The sequence below is a fragment of the Stigmatopora argus genome, chromosome 14 (genome assembly GCF_051989625.1).
Source record: "Stigmatopora argus isolate UIUO_Sarg chromosome 14, RoL_Sarg_1.0, whole genome shotgun sequence".
In the NCBI taxonomy this organism is placed as follows: Eukaryota; Metazoa; Chordata; class Actinopteri; order Syngnathiformes; family Syngnathidae; genus Stigmatopora; species Stigmatopora argus.
In genome coordinates, this window is record NC_135400.1 from 12,029,833 (window position 1) to 12,044,657 (window position 14,825).

The 14,825-nt window shown below is 44.1% G+C and overlaps 4 protein-coding genes and 1 long non-coding RNA gene across 8 annotated transcripts; 1 reads left to right on the forward strand and 4 right to left on the reverse strand.

The window, feature by feature from the left end:
- Window positions 1-75: 75 nt before the first annotated feature.
- On the reverse strand, window positions 76-1,574 carry rpl27 (ribosomal protein L27). Its single transcript, XM_077618568.1, has 5 exons — window positions 1,491-1,574; window positions 955-1,037; window positions 429-598; window positions 232-342; window positions 76-168 (listed from the first exon to the last, which is right to left on the reverse strand). The coding sequence occupies exons 2-5, from the start codon at window positions 1,033-1,035 to the stop codon at window positions 120-122; spliced, it is 411 nt and encodes a 136-aa protein (XP_077474694.1). The 5' UTR covers window positions 1,036-1,037; window positions 1,491-1,574; the 3' UTR covers window positions 76-119.
- Window positions 906-12,934, forward strand: slc25a39 (solute carrier family 25 member 39). Of its 4 annotated transcripts, XM_077618562.1 has the most exons (16): window positions 907-1,059; window positions 1,985-2,059; window positions 6,365-6,467; window positions 7,699-7,842; window positions 8,257-8,503; window positions 10,448-10,553; window positions 10,629-10,688; window positions 10,827-10,877; window positions 11,053-11,162; window positions 11,282-11,349; window positions 11,417-11,541; window positions 11,604-11,777; window positions 11,844-11,953; window positions 12,177-12,258; window positions 12,332-12,412; window positions 12,487-12,934. In XM_077618562.1, the coding sequence occupies exons 5-16, from the start codon at window positions 8,486-8,488 to the stop codon at window positions 12,603-12,605; spliced, it is 1,104 nt and encodes a 367-aa protein (XP_077474688.1). In that variant the 5' UTR covers window positions 907-1,059; window positions 1,985-2,059; window positions 6,365-6,467; window positions 7,699-7,842; window positions 8,257-8,485; the 3' UTR covers window positions 12,606-12,934. The 4 variants fall into 4 exon arrangements, with proteins under 4 accessions (XP_077474691.1, XP_077474688.1, XP_077474689.1 ...); XM_077618565.1 differs by lacking the exon at window positions 10,827-10,877 and having other exon boundaries at window positions 906-1,059; XM_077618563.1 differs by lacking the exons at window positions 907-1,059; window positions 1,985-2,059 and having other exon boundaries at window positions 6,357-6,467.
- Window positions 2,631-5,957, reverse strand: rundc1 (RUN domain containing 1). The gene is made up of 5 exons (XM_077618559.1): window positions 5,407-5,957; window positions 4,465-4,623; window positions 4,193-4,391; window positions 4,036-4,122; window positions 2,631-3,872 (listed from the first exon to the last, which is right to left on the reverse strand). The coding sequence occupies exons 1-5, from the start codon at window positions 5,797-5,799 to the stop codon at window positions 3,010-3,012; spliced, it is 1,701 nt and encodes a 566-aa protein (XP_077474685.1). The 5' UTR covers window positions 5,800-5,957; the 3' UTR covers window positions 2,631-3,009.
- Window positions 6,473-8,573, reverse strand: LOC144088244 (progranulin-like). The gene is made up of 6 exons (XM_077618567.1): window positions 8,521-8,573; window positions 8,267-8,386; window positions 7,863-7,944; window positions 7,237-7,334; window positions 6,891-7,130; window positions 6,473-6,750 (listed from the first exon to the last, which is right to left on the reverse strand). Exons 2-6 carry the CDS (start codon window positions 8,384-8,386, stop codon window positions 6,625-6,627), a joined length of 666 nt encoding a protein of 221 aa, XP_077474693.1. The 5' UTR covers window positions 8,521-8,573; the 3' UTR covers window positions 6,473-6,624.
- A 156-nt stretch (window positions 12,935-13,090) lies between the features above and the next one.
- LOC144088247 (uncharacterized) lies at window positions 13,091-14,804 on the reverse strand. Its single transcript, XR_013304838.1, has 3 exons — window positions 14,525-14,804; window positions 13,905-14,124; window positions 13,091-13,710 (listed from the first exon to the last, which is right to left on the reverse strand). It is a non-coding gene; the product is annotated as an uncharacterized LOC144088247 (long non-coding RNA).
- Between the last annotated feature and the right edge of the window lie 21 nt (window positions 14,805-14,825).

The following is a 14,825-nucleotide window of genomic DNA, read 5'->3' on the forward strand; positions in this document are numbered from 1 at the left end:
TTCAAGCAATGTAGTCCATCAGAATGAGAAATGAACCAATGGTAGTAACCCATCCTTGACAAAAAACACACTTCATCTTTTTAAAGTTTTTTTATTTTTATTAGTGAAATCTGTTGAATTTAGAATCGCAGCTTCTGGAAAAACCACTTGTTCTTGCCTGTCTTGTACCTGCCGACAAAGAACAATTCAGTAAAATTGCAGGTCGGCTGACTGCGGGAAAAGGACGCTCACCTCTCTTCAAACTTCAGCTTGGCCTCCCGTCTGGCTTTGGACTTGAGAGCGGGATCCCTGAAGACGTCCTTGTTGACCACTGTTTTGTCAAGAGGAATGTCCACAGAGTATCTACGCAACCACACAAAAAAATCCCATAAAAACATTGCAGAGGGGGAACCGAACCAAACCTCCACGAATGGAGCCAAATCTCAGACCTGGTGGGCATGAGGTGGTTGTAGTTGTAGACCTTGACGAAGGCCTTGATCTTGGATCTCTTGGCAATCTTCTTCTTGCCCATGGTGGCCGTCACCTTGCGGGGGTAGCGGTCGATGCCGGCAACCAGCGCGTGGCTGTAAGGTCGGTCGGTCGTGCCGTCGTCGATATTCTAAAACGCAACGCCATTAAAAGAAACTTGGGTCAATAATTATGAAGTTGAAATTGCCAAAACAATAGTTTTAACATTGAAGTCCATCACTGTCATTTTGATCAATTCTTGACCAGGAGGCTGGAAGAAATGTACATCCAACCCTCGCAGGCAAAATGATAGGACGTCTAGAATTGTCAATGGCGCTGAGACATCAGCATTGACAAAGTCCTTATAGTTTAAATGAACCGAGTTGACCTTGTCTTCTAACAAAGCAGGTTCTCCAGCTGTATTTGTGTTTAACAGGTGCTCTTAATGAGCATCAACAGCAAGTGGATCATGGGACATTTCTTGACTTTTTGTGGAGGTTCGTTCACCTTAACGATGACAGCTTTGCGGCCGGCATAACGTCCACCGAGGACCATCACCACCTTCCCAGGCTTCATGAATTTGCCCATTTCTGCACAACCACATGAGAAGCAGTGAGTAAACGTTGAGCCAAACATGTCGCTAAATGATAGCCATTCTTGGTTAGCTTTAGCCTCCGTGTGGCTAACACATACAAGTATAATTCTCGTGAGACGTTAACGATCATTGCTGGAACAAAATACAACTAGAAGCAAACGTTCTCCGTTTTGATTTACGCCAGAAAAACATGTCATGGTTAAAAAAGAATGTAATTTAGCAAAAGTGGCTTCAAATACAACAGGGCTGCCATGTTGGAATCATTACCACGGACCAGTAACGTTGCAATTATTGCTCATTTAATCTAGTCATCAGACGTGTTTTTCCCCAACATTATCATAAGGATAAACGGAATAAAGTGTTTATTTTATGTGAATGACAATAAAACACCCAAACAAGGTATATTTGACGCGATGTTTGTTGATTATAGCGAGTTATGTTTACTCACTGGTACTGTTTCTACGGCCTCCGCTGGTAGGAAAGGAAGTGGAGGAGGTATTTACGAACTTTGACCCACCAAATGTTGACGTCACTTCCTAAAAGAATTTAGCTTCGACGTAGACATTAAATGTTTTTTTCTATATGAATAAATGCTTCAAAAATATCTCACTTTAGGCAATTATTTTTTCTTTCCACTATTCTGAACGTACGCCTACCCGCACAGACGAAACGTCACTTCCGGATTTTGTTTACGTTTTATATATATATATATATATATATATATATATATATATATATATATATATATATATATATATATATATATATATATATATATATATATATATATATATATATATATATATATATATATATATATATATATATATATATATATATATATATATATATATATATAAATAATAAGGGAATATTTTCCATTTTGTATGCTTAATTATTTCATATCTACTGTAGCCTTTACCTAATTTATTGTCATTTTAGAGACTGAAATCTGGAAGAAAGAAGCTGAATAATTCATCACATTTTATTCTGCCAACTGCTTCTCTGCAAGAAAAGGTTTGGGAGATTTCATTAATACCTTTAAAATAAATATTTAGATTCAGGATAAAGACAAAAGGAACAAATACTAATCCCATGCTCCAATAAATAAATTCTTGTGTACATAAACGACAGGGCGAAAAAATAGTATTTCATTTAAGTCTAAAATGTCGCTGGTATCATTGTTAGCACTTTAAAACATGATGCAGGCGAATAGGTAGCACTTTCATAGCAACTAAGGCGTTTACATTCAGGGAGAAGACACTTGCCACAACCAGTCAGGTTTTCCCACAACCAGGTCGCATTAAATGAGACCAGTCACTTTCTCATCTTTGAAATTGGCTCCAGATTCTATTTGTATTATACTACAAGTATCACATTTTTAGCTCTTTCTTGGAATGTCGAAGAAGTTATCACAGGGGTGGACTAACTTTTGGACACAAAAGACCATAATGGATTGTATTTACAAGGCTTAGAGGAATGTGACAATGCTTTGAATTGGACTGCTTAGGCAGAATTCTGGCCTCTGACTGCTGATGTGTGTATATTTATTTAAAGTAAACTAAATATAAACACATCAGAAGTCAGAAGCCAGAATTCCACCTAAGCAGTCCAAAATATGGGTATACATACTAAAATTGTGTGTACGGTTTATGGTCAAAGGAATCTTTTGTCTTGACTAATTTCCTTACAATTACCCTATTATTAGTAAGTAAATACGTTTTTAAAAGTATATTTGACATGTTTCAATTTTATTTGGAGTAGGTCAATTATGTAAAAAAAACAACTAAATAAATAGAGCCTTTTGAGGAAAAACTAAATGAATGCTATTGGCTGGCCAATAATTCTGGGTGTGTCCCCCAACTGGGATAGGCTCCAGCACCCCCCGCCTCCCCAAGCAACCCTTGAAAATGATTGTTGTCCACCCCTGTGATCTGTGATGTCAACGGTCTGGAATAAGGGCGCCGTCAAAAGGCATCCTTGATGTTTTTGAGCTGACGCACGGCCAGGTCCACGGGTAGGTCGAACTTGAGGTGGCTGAGGCGGCCAAGGGTACGCAGGGCCCCCTCGAAACCCGTCTGCGCCATGTAGCTCCAGGACAGGTAGTGGGGGTGCACCAGCGAGCCCGATTTGCACAGCAAGTTGACCCAGGACACCAGCCGCTGCTCGTTGAGCGCCATGCACACCAGCGCCTTGAACTCCGTGTCTGGGCCTCGCTTGTAACGCCCGTGCTCCTTCAGGACCGTGTGGACGGCCCACAGGAGCGACTGTTTGGGGGTGACCCCCACCGGGGCGCCCGCCACCGGCAGGTCGAAGGACTGCGACAGCTGGCGGGCCGGCGACTCGGCGAAGGCCTTGCCGTTTTTCCCCTGGTAGTACTTGACGAAGAGCTCCCAGGGGTGCGCCGCCGCAGGGCCGGCGCTCCGCCGGGGCAGCAGGCAGGAGATGGGCGCCAGGACCAGGCTGACCGTCTGGGACGGCGACACCAGGCCGTGAGCCAACAGGTCCTTGAGGGCCGGGGCCAGCTCCTTGCGGACGCACGCCGTCAGCTCGTCGCGCGGCCCCGCCGCCGAGCGCCCGCCGTAGTGCACCACGTGGTCCGGCCCCGGCTGGCGACGCGAGCCCAGCACACGGACCTTGTCCACGGTGGCCTCCAGGCGGCGCAGGAGGGGAGCGTAGTCGCGGCGCTCCGAGCCCTGGGGCCAGGCCGGCGGCGTCTGGCCCGGCGAGCAGCCGAACTGGCTGGCGGCGAACATATGCAGCACCGTCAGCGCCCTCTGGATCAGTTGCAGGCCCGTCTCGCGCATCTTCTGCGCCTGCGCCGGGTCCACTGGGGAGACGCAAAAGCTCGTTACCGTTGCAAAAGCTGTCCACGGTAGCGATCACTGTCCCTGAGGTCAGTTAAATGCCAACTTATGGTCAAGGAAAGACCGTTAGTGCCATTACAGCCGAACCATTGATGCGGCGCCGGTTTGACAAGTAAAAGTTGTCACCTCTCCGTTTCCCTCCTGCCTCAGAGGACGTCGGGAGAGGTTGCTGGCAGCGCCCGCCGTCAGACAAGAGAGGGTTGCCCACCTCATCTGCGAGGGAAACCGCCACGTTTAGTCGGGCGCCGAAACGTTCTGACGGGCGAGCGGTTGGGCCGCCTACCTTGGATGAAGTTAATGAACATCTCCAGGTCTCTAATCTGCGTCTTGAGCTGCTCCACCAGCTGCTCCTTGACCCGCGCCGGGTTGACGATTTGAGCGATGGCGGCGTCCACGCGCCGCCGCAGCTCCTCGGGCGACAGGTCGCCGATGTCCTCGTTCAGATTGACGTCCAGCTTCTTGATCAGCTCGTCGATGATGACCTGTTGGGCGCGGCGGCGTTACGAGCGGCCAAACTTGGAATTCCCAACCGGATAGCGGTTTCGGGGGACGTACTTTTTGGCGCTCCATGACGACCGACTGCGGCAGCGAATCGTAGCTTCCTTCCTGGTAGGCAAAATGCTCCAGATCGTCCAGCTGCGTCTTGAGCTGGATGATCAAATCTTTTTGCTTCTCCCGCTGAGCTTCCAGACGTTCTCGCTTCTCCCGCTCGCTCTGTAACGCCAAGACAAAAAAAAGGTCAACTTCACTTGGATTTGAAAGATTTTTAAAGCGGTTATGTTCTGATTTCAATTTTTTTCATCGCCATTGAGGATAGATGACATCCAATCACGTTTCATCAATATTAGAAGCTCTTGGCTTTCCCTTGTAAATTGAAATCTATGGTTCAAAAACACCATCTGAGAATATTTAAAGCAGAAGATGCTGCAAGCGTAATTGACGTCTTACATTTAAGCGTCATCACCTGGAAGGGAAACAAAGCTTTTATGCAGTACAATGTTGTGTGAATCTATTTTTAGATTGGAAAAAATATACGCAAAGACAAATGACTGGAAATCTCCAGAGTAAAATGTGGACAAACATGTCATCCGACTCACCAAGTCCTCCTGCGAGCGAAGCATGCGTGAGCGAGGGAGAGAATAAGAAAAACGTCAAAACCAGGAAGTAAATATTGGCTGAGTACACATCAGCCTTGATCAAATAAGATAACCATCGGCCTCAGGCATTATTTTCCTTTTTTTTTTCATATTTGCAATGCTCTGAAGAAAGACAGAAACATTTTCCCACAGAATTAATTGATCAAATGCATGGGGGAAAATGATGTCTTTAATCCGTTTCAGATTGGACGTTGATTTTAATCTGTGTGACATAAAGCCCTCAGTCTTCAATTGGAGATTAAGTCATCGTCTGCCATTGACGGGGATGAACGTCCAATGGAAAAAATCAAATGTCTATCTGCGTCACTGGCCGAGAATGCGAATATTTTTACAATCTCACCGTGTTGTGGAGGTGGCCGGCACCCCGGGGTCCGCACCCCACCACATGGGGGCATCCCCGGAAGGCGAACTCCTCCAGCTCGGTCAGCATCTTCTCCTTCTCATCGCTCTGCGCGTGGACGATCTGCTTGAGTCGGAACTGTACTTGGGCGAAATGGGACGTGAGGGCGAGGAGCGACGAGTTGAGTAATTCCTGCTCGTCCTCCAGCTTCTTCAGCCGCCCCGCCATTTCCTCGTCTGGCTCCGCTCCGACGACCGAGTCTCCCTGCCTGGGTTGGCCGCCGACGGCGCGCTCCTCCTCGGGGTTGGATACGGCGCCCACCGGCGCCCAGCGAACGCCCGTGCCGGCCAGCGCGGCTTCGCTGTCGGAGGCTGACAGTTCCTCCGTGGACATAGTTGGACGGGGTCGTAACTTTAGCTCGCTTTAGCCGTTTCGATGAGATACGTCGCGGGGGGACGGAGCTGGTTACTGCTATGGAAACAGGTGCATCGCCATCTTGATGCAAACATGAAAATACGTCAGAACGAGACGCGTCAGCCAATTGCAGGATATCCAGAAGTGAGCGGTGACATACTTCGACGGTAACCAATCACCGACTGGGTGCCTCATTCGTGGTCCGAGCCAAGGGGGACGAGTGTCGTAACTTGGCGGCCATTTTGCGTCGGGGCCACAATTGAACATACTATAGACGTGTACTTTGAAATAGCTGTTTATTGCTCAGTTTTCAACTGACTTTGAAAAAGTTGTTTTCTTCCAAAAAGTACGTCAGAATTGCATCTTAAATAATTTTTCCGGCATTCATCCTGAATTTTAACGTTAATACGGTTGGTTTTATGCACTAAGCAGTTGGTAAAAACACCTAGAGGTGATTGAGCTGTTATTTTTGTGAATGACATATTACGCAGGTTTCCAACGCAAGATAGCTGCTAATTACTACTATTTTTTCGTGTCATTACAGGTCACGACCACTTGGCAGAGGTATTTTACAGTAATTGCTGCCATTTGTTCAGACCTCAACGTTTTTTTGGGTGTAAAAGCGTACAACCAGTGAAAAGACAAAGGTGAGTTCAAGTTCAAAATTATGTTGCTACTTTAATAAGAAGATCTCAATCAGAAAATCTACCAAGTCTATATTAATGATTGGTACTGTATTGTGTTTAGTGATTTCACATAGGAGTGTTGAAATTGTTAAAAAAAATACAACAAAAGTGCAGTATTTTACAAAATCTTAAGCTGCTGCTGCTGACTGTTGAGCCATGGGAGACTGGAGATGATGCACCCGCCTTTTGGGGTGCACGTGAAGCCCATCGGACAGCAATGCACCATGTCAGCACAGCACACGCCCTACAACAAGACAACAGACCATTTTAGGTGCACCAACAATCTTATTGGGAATTCAAACAATTATTCCATAAACCAACATTTTTTTGTAAAAATGGAAAGAAAAGAGAACACGGCCAGTGGGCCTTTTTTTAAGGTCTTACTTTGGAAAAAGGACAGCATCCCCATCGGGTGCTGGAAATCTTGCAGCAGGTCTGACCATAACTGCACGTGGTCGTGTCGTCGCAGCGCACGGAGTTCGGCTGCACGGCCACGCCGTCCATCCTCGCTGGAAGCTTGCGGTAGAACGGGACGGCCACTTCCCCTTTCACGCACTTGCCCCTCCGCTCGTTGCATGTGTAGTCCTTGGGGCAGCAGTGCATTTTGTCGGGGCAGCACACGGCCTTGAAAGAGGAGGTCATGGGACAGGGATGGAGACAAATTGGGCTTGAAGAAACACGTTGGAAAGGTAAAACATGATCCAGGTCATTTGGGGGCCTATTTTGGTACCTGTGGGAAAGGACAGCAGGACCAGCCTCCTTGCGAGTTCGGACAACATGTTTCGCCCATTTTGCAATGGACTTTGTCATCACATAGGATGCTATTGGCTGGAAAAAGAAGACTCATTCAGAAAAATAATCTCCACCCAGTAAAATCAGTTTTGCTGGTGGAGTAAAAATACAAAAAAAACAGAGGATATGTGGAAGAATTTACAGGCTTTTTTTCTAGCAGGGTAACTAGCAATTACACAATAACGACGTCATCTAGTTCAGTGCGTCTCCATCATTCAGAATTGACACCAACGGCACACTTGAAAAACCCGAACGACAACACGTAACGTTCTTAATTTTGCGCACCAACTGTATTAGCCTGCAACATAAATATGACACCAAAACATTTTTTTGCCAGAAGCCATCCGCTGTTCATCTTTGCAAAATAATCTACAATGGTCAACTGCTATTGTTTTTCCAGGTTCCTCAATTTATCTGCACACTTCCCTTCCCTGAAAGAGGTAGTCAGCCTTGTGGATCAACCGTTTCTCCATTCTGATCAGACAATTTACCGCAAATAAAGAAGTCCTCGGTCAAACGGATTGGACGTCTATCAAAGTCAATGGTACGGGTGAATATAAAAACCTGTTTTGATGCACCACAGGCTGTCGGCACTGCAGCGATGACCCTCAGGGCAGCAACGATTGTCGTTAAGGCAGACCATTCCCTTTAGGGAAATTCATTCATATTGATCAGCAATGTTGAAGTGAAATGTGGAGTTTCATTTCAACAAAAATAGACACAAAATCTCATCGTTATCAATTTTCACATTTTAAAAATAAATAAATAAAAACATTTTTTTAAATTACATATTGAAGAAAATTGAACATTGGCCCAATATCCACCCCAACAATTTGCACATTCAGGAGACTAGCTGTGAATCCCCAATTTTTAGTCATTAGAAATTCAAAGTGAAAGTGATTACAGTACAGCAACTGCACATTTTGACTCTGATTTTTTTTGGTTGGTGTTTTAACAGTGGTTATTACCTGCCCCGAAGGCCCACACTCCAAACTACTGGTGGGCCCGTCGTCGTCTTGACACGTCCCTCCAAGCGGACCGTGGACCAGAATGAGCGCAACCCAGCAGAACACAGCAAAGCTCTGCATCTGAAAAAAAAAACATTTTCCTATGCATACTCAAGAATTGGATGATGGATCTTATTCACAGTATTGAATGACATTCACACTCATCTGTGAGGCATCATCATGAATAAAAGGAAACAGGTTAGTGCACTTCTTACCTTGACTTTTAACTGTGTAGTGCTTGGGAGCCCAGATAAAATAGTACAGTGTTCGTGCTTCCCGTGAAACATTGTTTTGGACAAGACACGCCTATTTAAGTACAGTGGGCATGTGCTATCTTAATTGGTTACATTTCTTTACTTCTTCAGCTCAAAGGCATAAAACAGGAATTTAATATGCATATTTTTTGATTTTTTTTTTGACTAACTGTATGACAAATGCATAGATTTTTTCATTTAACATTGTAATATTTTGAAAAAAAATATTTTCAAACTTTAAACGACGGTCATGTTTTAAGTTCTTTTTATCAGTGTATATCTTGAAAGTTTATCCTTTAGTAGCTCCAATCTTGATTTACTGTTTTTCTTGCTTTGTAACATCCACATTTTTTCAGTGAGTTTTTACATATTTGCTTGCAATGTACCTTCCGTCCGCTAGACGGCGATAGCGAAAAGGCGACGTGGTGGAAACGGAAATGATACCACTGATCTGTAATACATCTGAAGGGTCGGATAACGCAGTGACATTCTGCGGACATTTTATAGATCTGTTAAGTTTTATCTACTACACTGCTTTGATAAGGGCTCCTTGCACCAAAAAAATACATTTTAATGGGTCAAACATCGATGGTCAAATCTAATGGAGAGCAGTTGACGGTAGCAGACTGCTCGAAAAAAGGCCTTGATAGTATGGGTGAAGATATTTGGTGGAAAGGCGTTAGAAGGCTCCAGTTGAAGTAAAGGTGAGTAGAAAAAAACAACAGCCCGTGTGCTAAATTGCTAACTAGCTAACCCGCAGCGCTCGATGCTAACTCGAATGTATATAACATATTGTCCAATGCGGTTTTTAATCGCAATATGATATCATAGTATGTGTCCTATCGTGCTACACATGATATGAATTGTCATACATGTCCTTGTTTTATGTATATAATGACCTGGTCGTGTGACAGCTAGCACGAGGAGAAGGACATGGTGTACTGATGTTTTTTTTTTTAAATTTAATATATATACATTTGCAAATGTATTAACTGCTATTATTTTTTTAGGATTATCTTTTCTTTCCCGTTCGTTTTATGTAAATGACATCGCTGTTCAGTGATTTGAATAAGAAGAGACATGCGTGCTTTTGCCTATTTTTTGAAGGTAAAGATACATTTTGACGTTGACCAATGGGAGTCTTCAGTATTATTTATTCACGCTAGCGTCATTATATGATTTAATCTCTTTGTCAATCATTCACTGACAGCACGTTCCACTTCAAATGAACTGGACGTCTATTCCCGGCAATGGCAGCCAAAGAGTAAACTTGAACATTTGAGGCGTTGGTTTGGCGTTATTTATCTTCTGTAACCAATTGATAAGCTATCACAAAAACCATAGTGACACACTCTGTCTTGCTAAGTTTTTTTTCCTACTAATAACTGTGTTGTGAACCTCAAACTTTTTCTTTCTTCAATTTTTTTCAGAAAGCAAAAATTCATTTTTCCCAAGATAAAAAGCTGTAACATAACAAACGCTACTATAATAAAATACATTTTAGGTGGATTATTCTCATCATTTTTAAATAATAGACAGAGCAATGACCTTCATGTGAAAGGTCGCACAATCCGGCTGCAATTTGAGCCTTTCTTAGACCTCTAATGGAAAAAATAATGTTAAAACACAATTTATTACACCACTTGTGAGCAAAGACCACTTGTGTGACAAACGTGACAACAGTCACGGCTACTTTGCTGTAAAGTATTGGCCAATATTTGTTTTTCTCCTCTTCTCTGTCTACATCAAGGTACAAGATAAAAAAAGGGTTAAACAAAAAATACACATACCTTTAAAACTTTTAGTAAATCATTTTCGTGATTATAACCGAATGAAATAGATCAATGACTTTTTGTGTTTTTGACCTTTTTTGTGTTTGTGGTCATAGGCGGGCACGATGGCGGAACGGGCTGTCGGGGGCGCGTCGACCGCCATCTCCCCAGTGCAGCAAATGCTGGCTTCGGGCACCGGGGCTCTCCTCACGTCCATTTTCGGTAAGATGCAAAATTTCCCAGCTTTCAAATGTACTTTGTTTGTACAGTGCTTTTCATCCAGTGATTTTATTGTAGTGACACCTCTGGATGTGGTGAAGATACGACTTCAGGCCCAGCAGAGCCCCATACAACGAGGTAGGAGGGAAAAATAACGTCGTCATCGGCGTCGTCTTTGTCTGTGATTTGCGTTTGCCATAACAAGGTGTCTGGCGGATGGTGTTTGATTTTCTGCTAACATCCCGACGCTCTTCTGCTATTTCTTTCCTTTCAAAGCTTTAACTAGTGACGCTCCTTCCTGGGCCGGTGCTGCCCGCCCCCTTAAATGTGAGTACCCAAACCCAACTAAGGTCTCTGTGTGTGTGTAAGCGACAAAAAGCTTGTTTTTTTCTACCTCGACTTTACTAATGATTTACACAGGCAAGTTTTTTTTTTTTAATCAGGCACAATGCTAAACTACAAGTTTGGTAACCTGCTCTATTTTTTTCCTTCATTGTCTCAGGGAGGTGCTTTCTGTATTGCAATGGCTTAATGGATCACATCTACGTGTGTCAGAATCGAAGCAGTTGCACTGCCTGGTACAAGCCGCAAACCCATTTCAGCGGCACCCTGGTGAGTTAGTTCACTTAAATGGGTGCCAACGAGTTAATAAGTAAAAAAACGTCTATTTAAAAAAAAAGAGTAATAAATCATTGAAAAACAATCTGTAATCTGTTTTTGATGTATCCCAGGATGCTTTTGTGAAAATCACCCGCCACGAAGGCCTCAAGTCTCTGTGGAGTGGACTTCCGCCCACGCTGTCAGTAGCCCCGCCCAGTCCTCCAAAATGTTCTCTCGTGGTCTCAAGGGCTCTTTTGTGTGCGTAGCGTCATGGCCATGCCCGCCACAATCATCTACTTCACCTGCTACGACCAGCTGCGGGACTTGCTGCGTCTGCGCATGGGTTTCCACGGCGACCACATTCCGCTTCTCGCCGGGGGTCTCGCCAGACGTAAGCCAGCGAACGGGCACCCCCCGAACAAACCTGGTCTTCAACGCGCCGCTGTGTTCCAGTGGGCGCCGTGACGGTCATCAGCCCTCTGGAGTTGATCCGGACCAAAATGCAGTCACGACACCTGACGTACGGCGAACTGCGCGTGTGCATCCGCGGCGCCGTGGCCCAGGGCGGGCCGCTGTCGCTGTGGCGCGGCTGGGGACCCACCGTGCTCAGGGACGTGCCCTTCTCGGGTGAGAATGCCCACGCCGACACGCCATTTGGCGTCGAGGGTTCTGTCTAATTTCTCCGTTTCCCAGCCATTTACTGGTTCAACTACGAGTTGGCGAAAGCCCACTTGTGTCAACGATCTCAAATCCCGCAGGCCAACTTTGCCATCAGCTTCACCGCGGGCGCCATCTCAGGAACGGTATGTATAAGCACGCTAGCTTGTGAATATATAACAAGGATGACACGTGATTTATTATTTTTTTTCTTCAAAAAATTAAATGTAACTTCTAGTTAGGGGCAAAATAATACAGAAGTATGAAGATATTTAAAAACATGTACATACACTACTGGGAAACCACTGATCTAGGGAAGTGCGGCAGTTCTGCTTTCCAGTAGGTGTTCCAATCAAATGTTATTCTCAGATCGCCGCCATCTTGACGCTGCCCTTTGACGTGGTGAAGACTCGCAGACAGATACAGTTGGGAGAGATGGACACACTCGCAGGTGTGTTTAGGGTATTTGGAAGAATGATGGTAATTGGCGTCAAGTCACCCTCTTTACGTTACTGTCCTCGCAGCGCCATTAAAGAAAACGGCATCCACTTGGCACATCATGAGGGACATTTGGAGCGACGTGGGCTACCGGGGGCTTTTTGCAGGTACGCGCAGCCATCTTGTTCACATTCTAATATTGTTTTGGAAGTAACAATACTAACCTACGCCCACCCCCCAGGTTTCATGCCACGGGTGATCAAAGTAGCGCCCGCCTGCGCCGTCATGATCAGCACTTACGAGTTCGGGAAAGCCTTCTTCCAGAAAGTCAACCAGGATCGCCAGCTCGTCGCGTCCTAACGGGAATCATTGACATTTTCAGGATCATGTGACGTGAGTTTGAGTTCAATGCAGGTTAATATTCCATGATGAAAAGATTGCATGATCTCCTGAACACGCATCGACATTCAGTCAACAGCGCTCATATTTCAACTCGTGTTTCTCATACGTAAAGCGAAGCCATAAAGAAAATGGATGCACTTCTGTACAACGCAAGCATGAAATCTCCTCTCGGCCTGAAAAATAGGACAATTCCAAGCTCATTCTTTTCAGGATACTTTTTATGTCATAAAGTAGATTTATGTTGCCTTAACATGGAATGTTTTTTAAAATTAAATGACATAAAGTAGTTGGTGTTTGTTTTATTTTGGGGCACTTAAATGTGAAAAGTTCTTGACATTTCTGCTTGCCATATTATATAATTTTAAAAATTGTAGGAAAATCATAAAAAAATTATGGAAAAAGTACCACAAAAATATTTCAAGGGAAAAAAAAAATCACAATCATTGAGACAATCTTTGTTTGTTTTTTAATTTAGTGTGAAAATGAGGGAGAGGAGTAGGTGTCTATTGCCATCAATGGAAGCAATTGAGTTAAGAGACAATGTAGACGAGTGTTGGTGTTTCAGGTAGAGTAACATTTTGACTCGCACCATCGATTGACGTTCCATCCCAAACTTTTTGGTTGTCATTAGTGGATGTCGCCATAGTCTCCTGTAAAATGTCCACTTCCAAAGCCACAACTTCCTTCCGTCGCAGAGAACAAAGAGAAGGTAGCGGAAAACTTTGGCGTAAAAGTTCCTGGTAACCTGTTTTGCCACACGCGTTTCTGAGTCTTAACGCTTTTCTGTACGAATCTCTGGACCACTTGAAGGAACGTGATGACTTGCTCATATTCTTTATCTGGTCAGTGTTGAAAAGCTTCATCATTTTCTTCTGCATGACCATGCGCTCATTTGCCATGGTTCTTCTTAAGCGTTGCTCATGCCGAATCTTCCTTTGTAAGAGGAGGTTTTGAATTTCCAGTTTGTGAATTTGCTCATAAGGATCTATCGCAACGACGGCTGCGGGACAGATGGCATCTGGAGATTGTACTTTCACTTCTATGATTCCATTTATGTTGACATCTGGGGGGATGGAAAGGAGTGAATTTATGTCACTGTGTGGTAATTGTTATACAGCCGCTAGATGGCCTCATTACTCATCTTTATTTGTAGGCGAATTCACTCCGATAATACCTGTTCAGTGAAAGCTCACATTTGGCTCACCTTCAAACTGTCAAGTAATCAAGGTTTTAAGATGCAAAAAAAGAAATACCAACCTGGAAGCAAAACATGTGCCGTACCACTATTTGGATGATTTTTATGAGCATACGGATGGTCAAGCTCATTCCAGAATTTGGTAGAAACCCGCAGGGATCTTGGTTTTCTAGTCGGCCTTGGTGTGACTTGCTTGCTGTGAGCAAAAATATTGGGCACGGCACTCCATTTCAATGGTCTTTCAGGATGGTTCAACTCTCGTTGCGAATCATCAAAATGTTTCTGGAATGTTAATTTACAGGGATTTAGTTCAGCTCTTAACACTGCATGTATTCATAACTGAATTTTATAAAGTATCACTAATACAGCAATTCATCATTTGACAAAATGTAGCGTCACACAATAACTTATAGCTAACGAATGCACAAAAATCTATAAGTCGTACCACAATAAACAAACCAACTCACATTTTAACACTTTCAGAGCCATTGACAATGATAGATGTCCATTACAGTGACTGTTAAAATCTTTCAGCCGTGACACAAGTAGACGTCCAATCAATTTGCCGACCCTCCCAATTCAAATGGATTGGACGTTTATCACCGTCAATGGCAGCCCATTAGACGTTTCCGCCCACGTGTCTACAGTAGCACTTCGAACTACTCACTGTATGTATACTTACGTCACAGAGAAAAGTGTTGTTGTGAGCTTTCCAGCCCACTCGTTTGACTTTGATTTCCCACAAGCGTCGTCTTTCTGGGTTTCTCGGGAAACGATGCATCCGCACGCCTTGTTTGAAACGAGTGGAACAGCCTACAGCCACACAACAAACCATTTTCCCACTTTAAAACGCTAAATAAAGCTGGAAAGTGACACTCAGGCTAACAACATGGCGTTCGTAGACCCACGTGACGGCAATTGGACCAATGACAGAGCAGTGAGCCGAGTACTAAAACCCTGTCCTGACTTTTTTTTCAATCTGG

What these genes read in the sequence shown, in the direction of transcription:
- rpl27 (XM_077618568.1), bottom strand. Translation starts at nt 1,035, where the DNA reads ATGGGCAAATTCATGAAGCCTGGGAAGGTGGTGATGGTCCTCGGTGGA. An exon ending in GCAAAGCTGTCATCGTTAAG is followed by an intron (nt 599 to 954) that starts GTGAACGAACCT and finishes GTTGCGTTTTAG; the next exon opens with AATATCGACGACGGCACGAC. An exon ending in AACCACCTCATGCCCACCAG is followed by an intron (nt 343 to 428) that starts GTCTGAGATTTG and finishes GTGGTTGCGTAG; the next exon opens with ATACTCTGTGGACATTCCTC.
- rundc1 (XM_077618559.1), bottom strand. Translation starts at nt 5,799, where the DNA reads ATGTCCACGGAGGAACTGTCAGCCTCCGACAGCGAAGCCGCGCTGGCC. An exon ending in CCGGCCACCTCCACAACACG is followed by an intron (nt 4,624 to 5,406) that starts GTGAGATTGTAA and finishes TTGGCGTTACAG; the next exon opens with AGCGAGCGGGAGAAGCGAGA. An exon ending in GTTCATTAACTTCATCCAAG is followed by an intron (nt 4,123 to 4,192) that starts GTAGGCGGCCCA and finishes TTTCCCTCGCAG; the next exon opens with ATGAGGTGGGCAACCCTCTC.
- LOC144088244 (XM_077618567.1), bottom strand. Translation starts at nt 8,386, where the DNA reads ATGCAGAGCTTTGCTGTGTTCTGCTGGGTTGCGCTCATTCTGGTCCAC. An exon ending in CCTGCTGTCCTTTCCCACAG is followed by an intron (nt 7,131 to 7,236) that starts GTACCAAAATAG and finishes TCCTCTTTCAAG; the next exon opens with GCCGTGTGCTGCCCCGACAA. An exon ending in GATGCTGTCCTTTTTCCAAA is followed by an intron (nt 6,751 to 6,890) that starts GTAAGACCTTAA and finishes GTCTTGTTGTAG; the next exon opens with GGCGTGTGCTGTGCTGACAT.
- slc25a39 (XM_077618562.1), top strand. An exon ending in AGTGGACTTCCGCCCACGCT is followed by an intron (nt 11,350 to 11,416) that starts GTCAGTAGCCCC and finishes TTGTGTGCGTAG; the next exon opens with CGTCATGGCCATGCCCGCCA. An exon ending in AGAGATGGACACACTCGCAG is followed by an intron (nt 12,259 to 12,331) that starts GTGTGTTTAGGG and finishes CTGTCCTCGCAG; the next exon opens with CGCCATTAAAGAAAACGGCA.